This window comes from Hyperolius riggenbachi, chromosome 3 (assembly GCF_040937935.1).
Source record: "Hyperolius riggenbachi isolate aHypRig1 chromosome 3, aHypRig1.pri, whole genome shotgun sequence".
In the NCBI taxonomy this organism is placed as follows: domain Eukaryota; kingdom Metazoa; phylum Chordata; class Amphibia; order Anura; family Hyperoliidae; genus Hyperolius; species Hyperolius riggenbachi.
The window spans coordinates 435,145,148-435,159,475 of NC_090648.1; the positions used below are offsets into that span (position 1 = coordinate 435,145,148).

At 44.8% G+C, this 14,328-nt stretch overlaps 1 protein-coding gene across 2 annotated transcripts in view; it reads right to left on the minus strand.

Moving 5' to 3' along the window:
- Positions 1–203: 203 nt before the first annotated feature.
- The window catches only part of STK38L (serine/threonine kinase 38 like), a 74,266-nt gene continuing 60,141 nt past the window's right edge, over positions 204–14,328 (minus strand). For both annotated transcript variants that reach the window (XM_068277654.1, XM_068277655.1), the window contains exons 9-14: positions 12,933–12,994; positions 10,775–10,892; positions 8,999–9,122; positions 8,767–8,862; positions 7,226–7,317; positions 204–6,754 (exon numbers count right to left, since the gene is read on the minus strand). In XM_068277654.1, coding sequence (XP_068133755.1) covers positions 6,627–6,754; positions 7,226–7,317; positions 8,767–8,862; positions 8,999–9,122; positions 10,775–10,892; positions 12,933–12,994 — 620 coding nt within the window. In that variant the 3' untranslated portion in view covers positions 204–6,626. The remainder of the gene's footprint in view (positions 6,755–7,225; positions 7,318–8,766; positions 8,863–8,998; positions 9,123–10,774; positions 10,893–12,932; positions 12,995–14,328) is intronic.

Sequence of the window (14,328 nt, forward strand, 5' to 3'; positions counted from 1 at the left end):
TTATATTAGAAGGATTATTGTAAAAAAAAAAAAGCACTTTTTATTATTACATTATTTTTACTGGAGTTCCTGTTTAACAGTCCTCCACTGAAAGTACCGTGTTTAAGAGTTACCGTGAACCAGAAAGAGGTCAGGATTAGCAGCCTCCCTGCTTCTCTGCTGATAGCTTGTAAAGAAATGGAACAGAAGACAGGCAGCCCAAGTTATTATTACAAATGATATTTTCTCTTTTATTCTCTTCAGCAGACATAACCCAACCAGGAGCTACAACACAGCACCCCCGGCCTCTCATACTAAACCAGTAGCAAATGGACCATTATCAATAAGAAGCACTGAAAGGAATTCTATGGCCTGTGAACCAATTCACTATTCCTCATTCCCCCAAAACCAACATAGACATCGTTATAAAAGTAACAAAGCTAAACACAAAGCAAACCTCAGTACACCACAGAATAAATAACCAAATTAGAAACATTTAAAAAAAAATTAAAGTAACCTCATCACTTTTATCCCTTTCAACAGTCAGCTGCCTCTTATCCCGTAAGGCTTTGCAGGCGCTGTAAGAGACAAGACTGCTTCGAACGAAACTGAATCAAAAATGTGCTTCAAAAACTAAATACTGTACATTTACACTGGAGGACAGTGTGTGGGATTCTAAAACCTCCCTCAGACATTATTGGTTCAACCGAAAACTTTAAAAGTAAAGCTTGCAGATATGTGAAATAGCTTATAATCATTCCAGCCCTACTGCAATATCTTAGCAGCAGGTTTTTTCTGATTGGTTAATGCAGTCTCCAGCACCAAACTGCATACTGAGCACAGTACTGCATCTCCCATAATCCCTAGCTGTGTCCGATAGCTGCAAATAATTTCCTTCTAGAAAGGATGTCAGGGCAGGAAACCAGCGCTAGTGCTGAGAAGAAAATGATGGTGGGGATACACAAGGACAGCGCTGAATTATGTGCAATATTTGTAGACCTGTACATGGGGCCACAATGGAAGGGACAGTACTACTCCTGTGTAGGGTCGGTTCACACTTGTTTCAAAACCGTATCCGTGGCTCCGTTTTTTTGCCCTGGACAAAAACAGAGCCATGGATACCAATGTTAAAAATAGCGGCCATCTTCGCACACTTAAAAAAAAAAAAAAAAACGGATCCGTGGGCTCCGTTTTAGAAAACTGAACGGAGAGTCTGTATTTTGCAGATTTTCCTGAAGCCCGGATACCCGCAGAGGCAATGAAAGGAAACACGAAAACAGATCTCCCTCTACACACAGAACATTGCACACAAAAAACGGATGCCAAAGCCGATTGCCTACTGGCTGCTCCTCCTCTCAGCGTTATCTTTGCGGACCTCTTAATCCAATAGAAACACACAGGAAGGAAGGACACATTTTTGCCATATGTTTAAACGGACAGGAAACGTATGCTGCAAAAGCAGAACATTTTGAAAAACGGATCAGTTTAAAACGCATTCAAATCTGCAACCGGACAAGTGTGGACCGAGCCTTAGGCTAGGTCCACACTAGGCACGGTTGCAGGACGGACGCTGCAGTCCGGGATCAGGGGAAGTACCACCAGACCGCAAACAGACCCGTTTTCAAAAAAAGTGCATCAGTTTCCATTCCGTTTTTTACCCCAAAAAACGGACAGAAAACATCTCTATGGGAATTTGGCCTTTAGGAAGGTAGTGGGAGGAGTTTTTGGGAGGAGAAGAAAGTTCAGGCTATCTGGTTTTTCATCCGTTTTGGGTGCTATGTTGCCTGTGAAGATGGAGTTGCGTTTCCCCATTGCTTTTCACTACCCATCCATGGTCCGTAAAAATGCAGCAATTCCGGACCTTCTGTTCAGGTTTTGAAAACGGGTCCCTGCAAACGCAGACGGATCAGTTTTTTTCTTGGGTGAGGACGGCTACTATTTTTAACATTAGTATCCGGGACTCTGGGCTGAAAAACAGAGCCATGGATACGTTTCCGGTCCTAGTGTGGACTAGGCCTTATTCCAACACAGAAAGAAAGTTGTTACTTTTTTTTTTTTCTAGCAACTTCAGCATGGAAATGGATGAGAAGATCTCTGGTTCAATTGCAGGCCAGGGCACTATCAGTCTGTACTTTGGTTTCCTCCCACATCCTCAAAACATACAGATTAATTAATTGGCCTCCCCATAAACTGGCCCTAGACTACTATGGACATAAGTTTGTGGTAGGGAGTAGATTGTGAGCCCCTGTGAAGAACAGATTACATACTGTGTACAAGCGCTGCGGAAGAGGTCAGCGCTATATAAATAATAATAAATACAAAAGAATAATAGGCAAAGGTCTGTATTCATTACGCTTACATAAATACAGGCGTGATTTTTTTTTCTTTTTACATTTTAAAGCGGAATGGTGTCTTTATATCTGCGCTCCTCAGTAGGTGAAACAACTGCTATGAGTACAGCAAATTTTTCTTGTGTTGCACATTCCACTTTTTTTTTCTTTTTTTAAGTCTTAAGTTTTAGGTAGCAATCGTTTTATACTACCACAAAACACTGGATCAGGCAAACCAATCCCTGTCTCTCAGGAAGAGCCATGCGAGATATAGATCAATAAGAGTTCATATCAGCTGATGTTTTATGCTGTACACTCTACTTTAAGTGTAACTTTAGGCAGACTAATAGAATGGTTTAGCATTTCCTTGTAGCACAAGTCATTCCTATCTGAAATTATAATGTGTTTAAATAAATTTCAGTTCAACCACTAAACTAGCCCAGGAACATGAGGGAGAGTTCAGGAACCCCCGAGTAAGTAGATTAGGAAGTCATCTGTACTAATTGGCTAGCCCAGACAATGCCCCTTACTACACTGCTGTAAAGGGCCGCTAACATGCAATGTCTAAGCAGTAATAAGACACATGTGAGCATGCCAAGTGTTGTCACATGATCATTAGAAGATGTGATCTTTCCTTGCAGCCCCTCTCCAGCCCAAAGCCAAGCATTAGCTGTAGTATTACTCAGAATATCTCTAATGCTGGGAATACACGGTTCGGTTTTTTAACTGATTAGATGGTGCAATAGATAATCTCTGACATGTCCGATCTCCCTTTCGATTCTTTTGCCGCTCGATTTCTGATAGCAGTGAATGGAAAAGATATGAAAAACAAGCGGAAGATGAGAGAATCGACTACAGAATCAAGCATCATAAACGATCGAGAGCAGAAACGAACCATGTATTCCCAGCATAAGGCTAGGCTCACAGTGGTCAGCTGCACAACACATACATTATAATGCGTTATAATGACTGAACTGCAATGGAGACTGGACATAGACTTTAACCTCCTGCCGACCGCGTCACGCCGATGGGCGTGGCCGCGGCGGCAGCCCCAGAACCGCCTAACGCCGATCGGCGTAAAGTCCTGGGGCCAGCTAATGCAGGAGAGCACGCGCAGGCCGTGCGCGCATCTCCTGCTTGGAGGGGCGGAGCTCCACCCCACCTTCAGTCTCCGAGCGGTAATCGCCAGTCGGGAGACTGTTTTACATGTACAGCGCTGCAATCGGCAGCAGCGCAGTACTGGGGACAGCCGTGGGACACTGTAGAGCGATTGGCTCTCATAGGCAGACGCCTATGACAGCCGATTGCCATGATTGGCCGGCTGTGGGGAGGGAGGGAAAATATTTAAAGAAACAGCATTTTTTATTTAAAAAAAAAATATATAAAAATATTTGTGTAAACAAAAATAAACATGGGGGGAGCGATCAGACCCCACCAACAGAGAGCTCTGTTGGTGGGGAGAAAAGGGGGGGAATCACTTGTGTGCTCCGTTGTGCGGCCCTGCAGCTTGGCCTTAAAGCTGCAGTGGCCTATTTTACTAAAAATGGCCTGGTCACTAGGAGGGGGGGGGGGGTGAGCACTGCGGTCCTTAAGAGGTTAATACAAAGCCTGCATGCAGGGAGTTAGAGTAAAGCAATCAGTTACAACGCAGTACTGTGAACAGGCCCATAGAATTTGTATGGGCAGTGAATTTATATGCAGAATCATTCAACATTGCAACTGATACACTGAACTAGCCCTGATTGGTTTATTTAAACCAGGAAACATCAAGGATTCCAAAGTATATTTCGCTAAAGCACACCTGGCTCTGCAATATTACTTGAAACTATAAACTGAAATACAAAACTGTTTAGTGTAAAACTGCTGATACTAAATAAAGATTTTTTTAATAAGTGATTTGCTTAGGATTTTGTTATGCATCTAATGTTTTGTTGTCTTACTAAAGTTTATTAATAAATATATATTAAAACATTAAAAAAATGTGAGACTTAAAAAAAACCTAAAATGGAGAGGGGAATCAAGCAGTTGTTCTCATTTCAGAGTCAGTGATTCCTACTGACAACATGCAAAAGGCAGAAAATGACAAATGTAAATTAGTCCTCAACCAGTGGTTCTAGATGCAAGTCTGACTTACAAGGGCACAAAAAGAACCATTTCCTTATGCTGCTCATAGACTTGATGCGATGCATTGTGGATGTTGCTTTTTGCACAGGTGGAATTAACTTACAGATGTGCTCTGGCAATACCAAAGTAAGCTTTAAATCAATTTTTAAAAAACTCCATCCTTCACACCCATTACCCCCACCCAGGCTGGCCCAGCAATGTCACCCAAGGGGATAATTCCTGATGGGCAACATCAGTCAAAAGATGTGTACGCATCTTTACAGGCAAAGCAGATATGGGGCAGAGAACGTTGTTTAGACAAGACAGAACACTCAGAGGAGAAACAAGCAGCGCATCTCTCTGGTCGGTTCCTTTCTGAAGGAGCAAAGGCATAAACTGGAGTCAGGTGAAGGAGCATTCATACAGTCATGTAAGATAGAACTAAATCAATTTCTAATACCAGAATGTTGGATTTAAGCTTGCCCATGTTTAAAGCAATGCTGACCAGAGACCTATAAGTTATGAGCACATTTTTGATCAGGTTAATTTGAACTGCTGGTACCACAAGGTAGCAGGAAGTACCTTTTGTGTTATACACCTCTGCGTGTGCTGCAGGGGCCTCCACCATCCCAAGAGTAGAGTGAACACAGGCCCGGACTTCTTTGGCTCTGAGGTTTGCTCCTCCTCTTCCTGCAGCCCCTAAGCCAATAACAGCACTATTTATGGCAGTTGAGATACTCTTGCTGGCTTATGGACAAAAGGACATTAGAGAAGTTGATGCCTGTACTCCACATAGGCCTGGTATAGTGGGGCTTCCTGGGCTCACAAGAAAGAGGTCTGCCCGATTTACAACAGCATCTGTAGTCAACCCAAAAGGATTTCCGATGGAATTATTATAAGTGATCCAGCAAGCTTGGAAAGGATTTTTAAATAATGAGTAGGTTAAAAGACCCTAACCTGGGTCATAAAAAAGGGGGTTGCTGAATGGTTAAATAAATGTGCAGTTATATGATTTCTGTCGGTTTCGCATTCCCACATTGAAAAGTTTTTTGGAATAAGCCGAGCTTGTATTGCATTTATTTTAAAAACAAACTTGCTAATTTGTAAGCCTCACTATGATCTGACATAACCCAAGTGGGGTGTGGCAGATCCCCCAATATCTCTGCTATTACCTAGTCAGACCTTCAGAATTCTGAATGGCTTAGTCCCTCCTCCTAGTAGCAGGAGAATTGTGATCACATGACCAGACTAATATTCAATATAGGTATGTAGCTGCTATATTAATGAAATGTGTTTCAAAGAATTAGAGAGCTGTCCAGGTATATGTGAGGGTCATCCAGAAAGTAACCTCCAGTTGATTTTAAATGCCATGCAAGGTATTCTTTCTCTGTAATTTAACTTGCATCTGTCAGGTTACTCTGTTCTAATCCTGCACCACTTGTCACATGACTTTAGAATGTCAGTAACTGTTTATTCAGCAGCATTAAAATGAAGCCCCTCCCATTAGTAAAAGGTCACCCAAAAAGATCACAGATTATAATTTCGGGTGACAAGACTAACAGACTTTTTATGAACGATTTTGTAACTATCCAGACCAGGCTTGCTGTCATCACTTATAGCTTTGCCACTAAAGATTCTTGAGGATCACCATAGCTGTCTTAGTAAATCAGGCACGTGGAGTGTTTGGAGTACTTACGACTGCCCTGCAGTACCAGCGTTCAAGCAGCCGTCTCAATTTACCAACCTTGCAAACCCTGACAAGTTCCTTTTAAAACCAGATTAAAAGAAAAAAATGCAGCCCGCAATCCTGCAGTGACTGTTGAGCGGTCGTCGTGTCCCACTGGCCAGTGTGAGCGTGATTGGAAGCAGCTGAGATCCAGGGCCTCATAGTGCAGAGAATGGTGCGGCAGAGTGACAGCAGGGTCCTCGTGTGGAGGAAACGATATGATTAATGCTTGATGCAGTACCATCACAACATCACTTAAGTCCCATCCTTTCCCCTCAAGGGAGAGCCAATGAAAGCATTCCAGTCGGTGCTGTCCAGTGCTGTTCTGTAGTTGTAAGGAATCTGGTTCCTGCAGAATTTCCTCAAGGTTTAGAGCAGTCCTACAAGTCCTCGGCCCATTGTCCAGATGGCCACACAAGTCCGATTAGGCAGATACCTGAGTAATGTTTCCGTGTATTCCCCTTCTATGAAGCATTGAAGAACGGACTTCAGGACTTGCCAGATTTCATGTAGGACGGGATACAGCCACGCTGGGTCAGACCTTCAAAGCGCTTGTAGGTGTAGTTCAGGAAAACCCAGTCTTTGGATTTGTAGTCAGGTTCTGTGGTGTTTGGCACTGGGAGAGAAAGAGAAAATAATGATAGAAGTCCATATTTATCTGAAGCCCCCTTGCCTTGTCCACTTTTTACTGATTGTAATATGAGATGTGTACACATGTGGAGCCACTCTGTGCTCAGCAATACACAAGCTAAATGGGTCAGGGCTGCCCCTGCTGCTAGTGTGTATACCGCGGCCCCCAAACTCAGCCTGGCAGATTGACTCGGCCAAAGACATTGTTCTTCCCACTCACCCTGCCCGCTCGTGCTACGCTCTACCGGCCCTCCTACCCCTTGCATAGCAACAGAATAGGTCACTAGCTGGAGGTTAACAACACATCTGAATGGCCTCTGCCCTGCACTGTTGCCCAAAGGATCAGTCCCGACACCTCTCTGGAGACAGCCCTTGTATGCACTTGTATGCACGAGAAGTTAGTGTCTTGTACCTATCCCCAAAACACACAGCCCTTTTGCGTGATTTCTCTATGTACCTGGCTGTAAGATATCCGATTCCGGGAACTCATCAAAGTTGGACGTGTCATCAATGCTCCTTATTTCAATGGTGATTGCCGCTGGCCGCTCCCTGTAATAGAAAATGAGGATGACATGATGTACAAGAGTGAACATTAGCCGTTTCCACATATTAAGAAAAGGTTTCTTAATTTTAATTAGGTATTTTAATTATAAGGTGTAAAAACGCAGGGAGATAGAGAGAGAGAGGGAGAGAGAAAAAGAGTGGAAGAGAGAGAGAGAAAGAAAGAGAGAGAAAAGTGTGGAAGAGAGAGCGAGAAAGAACAGAGGGAGGGGGGAGAGTTTGAGTGAGTGTGGTGTGTGCGCGTGTGTTTTATAAATCAAAAAAGAAAAGAAGGATAGAGATTGAGGGAGGTGAGAAACAATGGGGTAGGAGTATGGAGAGGCCAGAAAGATATAGTGAAGACACAGGTAGAAACTGGTACACTCAGAGTCCTGCTGATCTATTTGGCTGCAGTAGTGTCTGAATCACACACCTGAAACAAGCATGCAGCTAATCTTATCAGATTTATGTCAGAAACATCTGATCTGCATGCTTGTTCAGGAGGCAGAGAATCAGCAGGATTGTCATGCAACTGTTTTTGTTCAAAATTAAATAAATATGGCAGCCTCCATGTCCCTCTTAGTTCTTGTGTTGTTTAACCAGCTGAGCGGTCTGGACGAGCTCAGCTCGTCCAACACCGCCAGCGGCTGCCGCTCAGGCCCTGCTGGGCCGATTTTAACGAAATAAAAAGCAGCACACGCAGCCGGCACTTTGCCAGCCGCGTGTGCTGCCTGATCGCCGCCGCTCTGCGGCGATTCGCCGCGAGCAGCGGCGAAAGAGGGCCCCCCTAGCCGCCTGAGCCCAGCGTAGCCGGAACAAAAAGTTCCGGCCAGCGCTAAGGGCTGGATCGGAGGCGGCTGACGTCAGGACGTCGGCTGACGTCGATGACGTCACTCCGCTCGTCGCTATGGCGACGATATAAGCAAAACAAGGAAGGCCGCTCATTGCGGCCTTCCTTGTTTATTCTGGGCGCCGGAGGCGATCGGAAGATCGCCTCCGGAGCGCCCTCTAGTGGGCTTTCATGCAGCCAACTTTCAGTTGGCTGCATGAAATAGTTTTTTTTTTATTTAAAAAAAACCCTCCCGCAGCCACCCTGGCGATTTAATCAGAACGCCAGGGTGGTTAAGGTGAGGGGATTCTTGAGGCCTTCAATGATTTTGTAAAGAAGGCTAGTGCTTAGGTTATAGTGCCCACACACTGTACAAAAAAAAGGTTCAATTTTCCCATATATTCGACCAAAACGATCTTATCGAATGAAACAATTATCCTATTTTTTTTTAATAAAAATCCGATTGGACATGTTGGAAAAATCTTTATAGTTGATCTAATAGAATAATCAAGTAAAATTATTTAATTGGGGGAAAAAAATTAAATAAAATAAATTACCATGTATGGGCACCGCTAGTCTTACCAGTTAAAATCAACACAGATATGAGCTATAGATAGAAACACCGGTACCTTATGTGGCCCCAGTCCACTCCTTCGAAAAAGCCATGGCTCTTTATTTCTTCCACACCACTTGCTCCAATCCTGTTCTCTGCATCGGCACAAAACCTGATTGTGAAGATAATACCATACATGAGAAAACGATGGACATTTCAGTGCAGACAAACTTTAAACACCAGGCTGCACTATCCCCCAGTTTGTGCAGCGTGCCCTCACACGTGCCTCTTGTTGACCTAGGACTGACCTGAGAATCAAGTCCTTGGACTTTTCAGATATTGGCACCTCGGGAGGAAACACCAGCGTCTCTTTCCAGGTCATCACTTTCCGATACGTCTCCTGCGGGGTCTCTGAGCAGAACGGAGGATATCCTGTGCCACGTACAACAAAGAGCGCTCATTACATGAAGCTAAATAAATTATTGATGCGTCAGGCATAACAATCAGCTGCGTACATTCCTCAAATTTCACATAACTGACGGACATATTTGTTACGAAGCAGAAATTCCAAATCTCAAGGGGAACTTTGAAGAATTAAAAAATACCCATCTGTTATTTTCTGGGCACCATGCAGTCGCTTTTCTTCAGAGAGTGGAGTGAAAGCCTCACTACTGGCCACCAATCATAAGCATGAGCCAATAGGATCACTTAGCAGCAGGATGAGCAAGGCTCTCACTCGAATTTCACATTAAAATAAGATATTTCCATATTACTGTCTCTGGGTAAAGGTGACCGCTAACAGTATAATGTTCAGCGAAGGATCGTACGATCGCCAGGCTTAGATGCGACTCCACGGGGGCTGCCTCTCCATTAACCGTGCCGAGCGCTAGCAAGTGCCTGGCCAATGCACGGGAGCAGTTGCCTTCAGCTTCTCGTGTGAAAGAGGCCTAACTGCAGTCAATGTGTTCCCAGGTCCTACACTCACACCCATTTTGCTCTAAAGCTACATACATGGTTACATCAACCACTTTAGTACCAGCGGTCTCTGGCCCCATAAGGGTCCCAACAACATCACGCCGCACGGATTTGCAGCTATCACCGATCGCGCAGCTATCACCGATCGCGCAGCTCTCCCGTTGCTGAAGCTCACTCGCTCCATCACTATGATGGCAGAGCTCTGTGAGCGGGTTATGAGCCGATTTCATTGGCTCCTGACCCTGTGACCAATGTGAGGCAATGAGATCACAGGGTCAGGAGCCAATGAAATCAGCTCCCGGAGCTCTGCTGTCATACCGACAGCAAAGCAAGGGAGCTGAAGTGGCGGGAGATTGGTGGAGAAGTTGAAAACTATGCCCTGGCAGGGATAGCAGCTCCCAAACATGGCATAGATTTTAACTTGCGTGGTCTAGAAGCAGTTAAACTTGGCTGTGGAAGCTGATAAATGCTGCTTAGGCCAAGAATCTAGCATTAATCCAGCGTGTGTACAGCGGCCACCAGAAGTCTCCTAAAAAATCTGCCATGCAGGATCTGTAGTGATCCCCAACATCTAAGCAACCCCCACGAGTACACGGTTCTGCCCACTCACCCCACCCACAGGAAGCCACTCTGCTGTGCTCACCTCATTGTCCTTCCACCCCCTTCATAGCAACAGACACCACGCTAGTCTGCAGGCTAGTGACGCATCTGTACAGCATCGAGCCCAGCACACTGCACAAAATCATGTGATAAAAGGAGATGAACAAAGTCGTGTGATAAGTGGAGATTGATTAATGAGATACAAAAAATTTGGCATGCATGCAAATTTATTGCAAACTGTATGTAGCTTAAAATTGAGCCAAATTCACTTTCTGCTGATTTTTATGGACCCAAATTTAAGATCCATAACATTTGTATTAAACTTACATGCAAGGCAGTATTTGTCACTCATTGACCACCTCTAATGATACGTTTTCCCATCCCCACCTACAAGAAGTGTGAAAAGTCTGTTTAAATCAGCCGACAATGAATTGCATAAAAATGTGTAATGCCTTGGAAGCTCACTGATGACCTTCATTGCCTAAAGTTGCATATTCACAACAACTTACCTATTAGCATCTCATACATGATGACACCTAAAGACCACCAGTCACAAAGCTTATTGTATCCTGTCTGCATGAAGACCTCCGGGGCGATGTAATCGGGAGTCCCAACCGTGGAGTATGCCTAAAAACAACAGTAAATGAGTCCTATGGCAAGAAGACCCGCTCATAGCCTAAACATGTATATTTAGCTTATTTCATACAATAGATGGGCTTTTTTCCCGGGAGGCTGAAGGCGGTGAATTCACTGCAGTCAGCTGTTCCTGAGCTCTGGCCAGGCGCTTGCTTGGCACAGGTGTTGGAAAGGTGGCCCCTCCCCCCATGATGTCACATCTGAGCAAAGCTGTGACTGTGCTCAGATGTGACAAGTTGTGCTCTTTTGCCACATGATGTCATCAAATACCTACGCAGGGTAGATTTAAGCTGTAAAGGGGCCCTGGCGCAAAAGGTAACCTGGGGGCTCCCTATCCTCCTCACCAAAGTCACTCCCTGGGGCCCTCAAGCCGGCTACGGACATAGCGCCCCCCCCCACACACACACACCCACATCCTGAACAATGTGTGGCTGCATTGTAATAACTCACCTATCCCGGCAGCTGCTACATCTGTGCTCTGTCTTCAGCCCACTTGCCCGTCTCTGCTCTATGATCCAGCAAAGGTTATTTGCGCATAACATACAACGCATGGAGAAGTGGCAGGCAGCTGGGCTGAAGACAGAGCACAGATGGAGCAGCACAACGGGACTATTGAATTATTATAATGCAGCAACAGGGGCCCTGGGGACTAGGGAGCAGTAGAGGGGGAGACCAACTGGGGGAGGGGAGGGTCTGTTGGCACTGGGGGCAGAAGCAGTCTGGGGCCTTCTAGCAGCGCTGGCCCTGCACAGTAGGTGGATATACAATTGTAATATAATTCTTAGGCGTCCAATGATTAAAGTGAATGCATACCGAAATTAATTTTTTTGCCAGCGGCAATCACCATTGAAATAAAGAGCTTTGATGACACTTCCAACTTCGACTGGAACCAGGTACATAGAGCAGTCACGGAAGAGGGCTGTGTGTGTGTTTTGGGGATAGGTACAAGACACTAAGGGGTTGATTCCCTATAACAAATAGCGAGCGTTACCTCCTGTAATGCTCACCATCTCCTTTTGCTCCCCTTACTGCGCGCTTAGAGTGCCTCATCAGAGTTAGCGTGCCTTAGAAGAGTAGCATAGCGAGTGTTACAAACTTATGCCTGCTAATTGGCAATGACGAGAGCTCCACTCGTCCTGCCCTGAGCCCCTGCAGGTCCAATCACTTTAAAGGGCATTATCCCCACACTTTGATTGGCTCAATAGGCTGCCTGTCACTTGACCGGAAACTTGACAGGCAGCTTATTGGGCCAATCAAAGTGCAGGGATAATGTCCTTTAAAGTGATTGGATACTATGGAGAGGGAAGGCTCTGGGTCCTATATATAGAGCCTTCCTTGTTCCTCTCCTGGTCCCTTCATTTCAGCGCTGTCACCCCGGTTAGAAGTATTTGACTGATTGGCCGAATACCGCTCACGCGCTTGTGCAATACAGAGCCGGCCAGCTTCAGGCAGGAACAAGGTGACAGCGCTGGAACGTGGGAGGAACAGGAAGGCTGTATAGGACCCAGAGCCTTCCCTCTCCTTAGGCGAGTATCTGTCTGGTTTATATTTCAACTTACATTTGTTTGAACATGGGCTCTCAGTTCTAATGTATTTTTGCATTGCATGAAAACAGAGCATTGCATATAATGGGAACGAGATGCAACACTTATCACAATAAATTTGCTATAGATGTAGTAAGTGGACGATAGTACCATGTTAGCTATCAATAAAAGCGGGGCTTTTTTTTATCAGGATGATACCATTTATTGGCTAACTTAAAAGAGAGTCCGCTTTCAGCTAATAAGCCTTCTTCACACTCCTGTTGACTAACAATGCCATCCAAAGGCGGTAAACAGTTATTGGAATTTGCAAAAAAAAGGTCTATTCAGATGTATTAAATTACAACAGGGCATCAAAAGGGTTCTTGTGAAGAAGTGATGTGATCTGTTCAATGTTCTATGTAAAAATGATTACCTCTTTATAAATGTATTATATAACACAGATCCCCATTTATCACAGGAAACGATTCTTCCCTCCAGCTCTACTCACCAGCTGCCTCCTGTTCTTCTTCCAGGTCTCCGCCTTCCTCTTCGAATTCATATTCTGGAAAGCTGAGGTGGAAACCGTTGTGTTAAGTCAATACTCCAAATATCGTGCCATGCTAAATACTGCACATAAAATTACTCCAGCCTAAATGTTATCAGCTGGAAAACTTTTCTATAGTCCCCAAATAGTTTTGTCCAGGCATTTGCCTAGGAATTAACCAAGCCTCTATTGATATTTGTCAGACAGAGTCAAAGACAAAAAGGTAGAAGGGTTGTTTCAGGAAACTTGCAATATGCTGTTTTACCTGCTGGTGGCACTGTTTCAGCACTGTTTAGCATGTAGCTCCAGTGATCATGGTAGCAGGTATAAACCGTAATTGTCATCCTCAAGACACCTGTGTCTTGTTGCTTGAAGCCCTCATATTCTTATTCCCCTGACTGCCTTTGCCCCGAGGTCTCACTGCACCTTAAACTGGCCCTGGTTCAGGTGTTTGAATGAAACACTTATTTCTGCATCCAAGGCATTCCACTGCACATTGCTTATCCTGCTTAGTGTCAGGGGCAAACCCCGGATTTTCAGGGGAAAAGGGTGGGTGGGGGGGAGTGCGTACAGAGCTTCATGCTCTGTACACACGCTGCTGCTCCATCCAAAGTCAACTGTAGCAGGGAAAGAAAGGGGGCAGTGCTGTGAACTGCAGATTTTGCGGTGTCTCAACTTGTGCCTGTCCCCAGACACTGTACCGGCTTTGGTCTGAGGGGGGATTCTGGGCAGCTGTAATCCCCCCGTGCGTTTGTCTATGAGTGTAATGTCTGCCACTGACATTTGTAGAAGAAGTACATACTGAATTTCCCCTAAACTATTTATGAGACTATGCTGTGATTTTCCCAAAGGTTATTGCTCCCTCTGTGAGTTAGTATCAGTGTTGGATCAGTGGCGTACCTAGGGTATTTGACACCCGGTGCTGGGTCTTAAATTACACCCCCCCCCCAAAAAAAAGTAAAGGAGTGTGGCATGCTAAGCACACCATGGCGGGTAATGCCAGGTATAGGTGCCCCCAGTATATGTAGCCTGGAATTGTTGCCCCCAGTATAGGTAGTGTAGTATAGCCACAATAAGCAGTGTCTCCCTACAAAATACATATGATGCAGCAGTGTTTTGCCAAAATATATAATGTGACAGCTATTAGGTATCTAGATAACCCCCCTTTAGTGCCGGTAGCCAGATGACCTCCACCATTTATTGTATAGGTAGCTAGATAACCCCCCATTTAGGATCGGGAACTAACATTATACCCAATTACAGTATATATAGCCAGATCTCTCTTTAGTATATAGCCATTGTATATAGTCAGACCCCCCTTTAGTATTATAGCCAGCGTATATATTCAGATCCTCCCCTA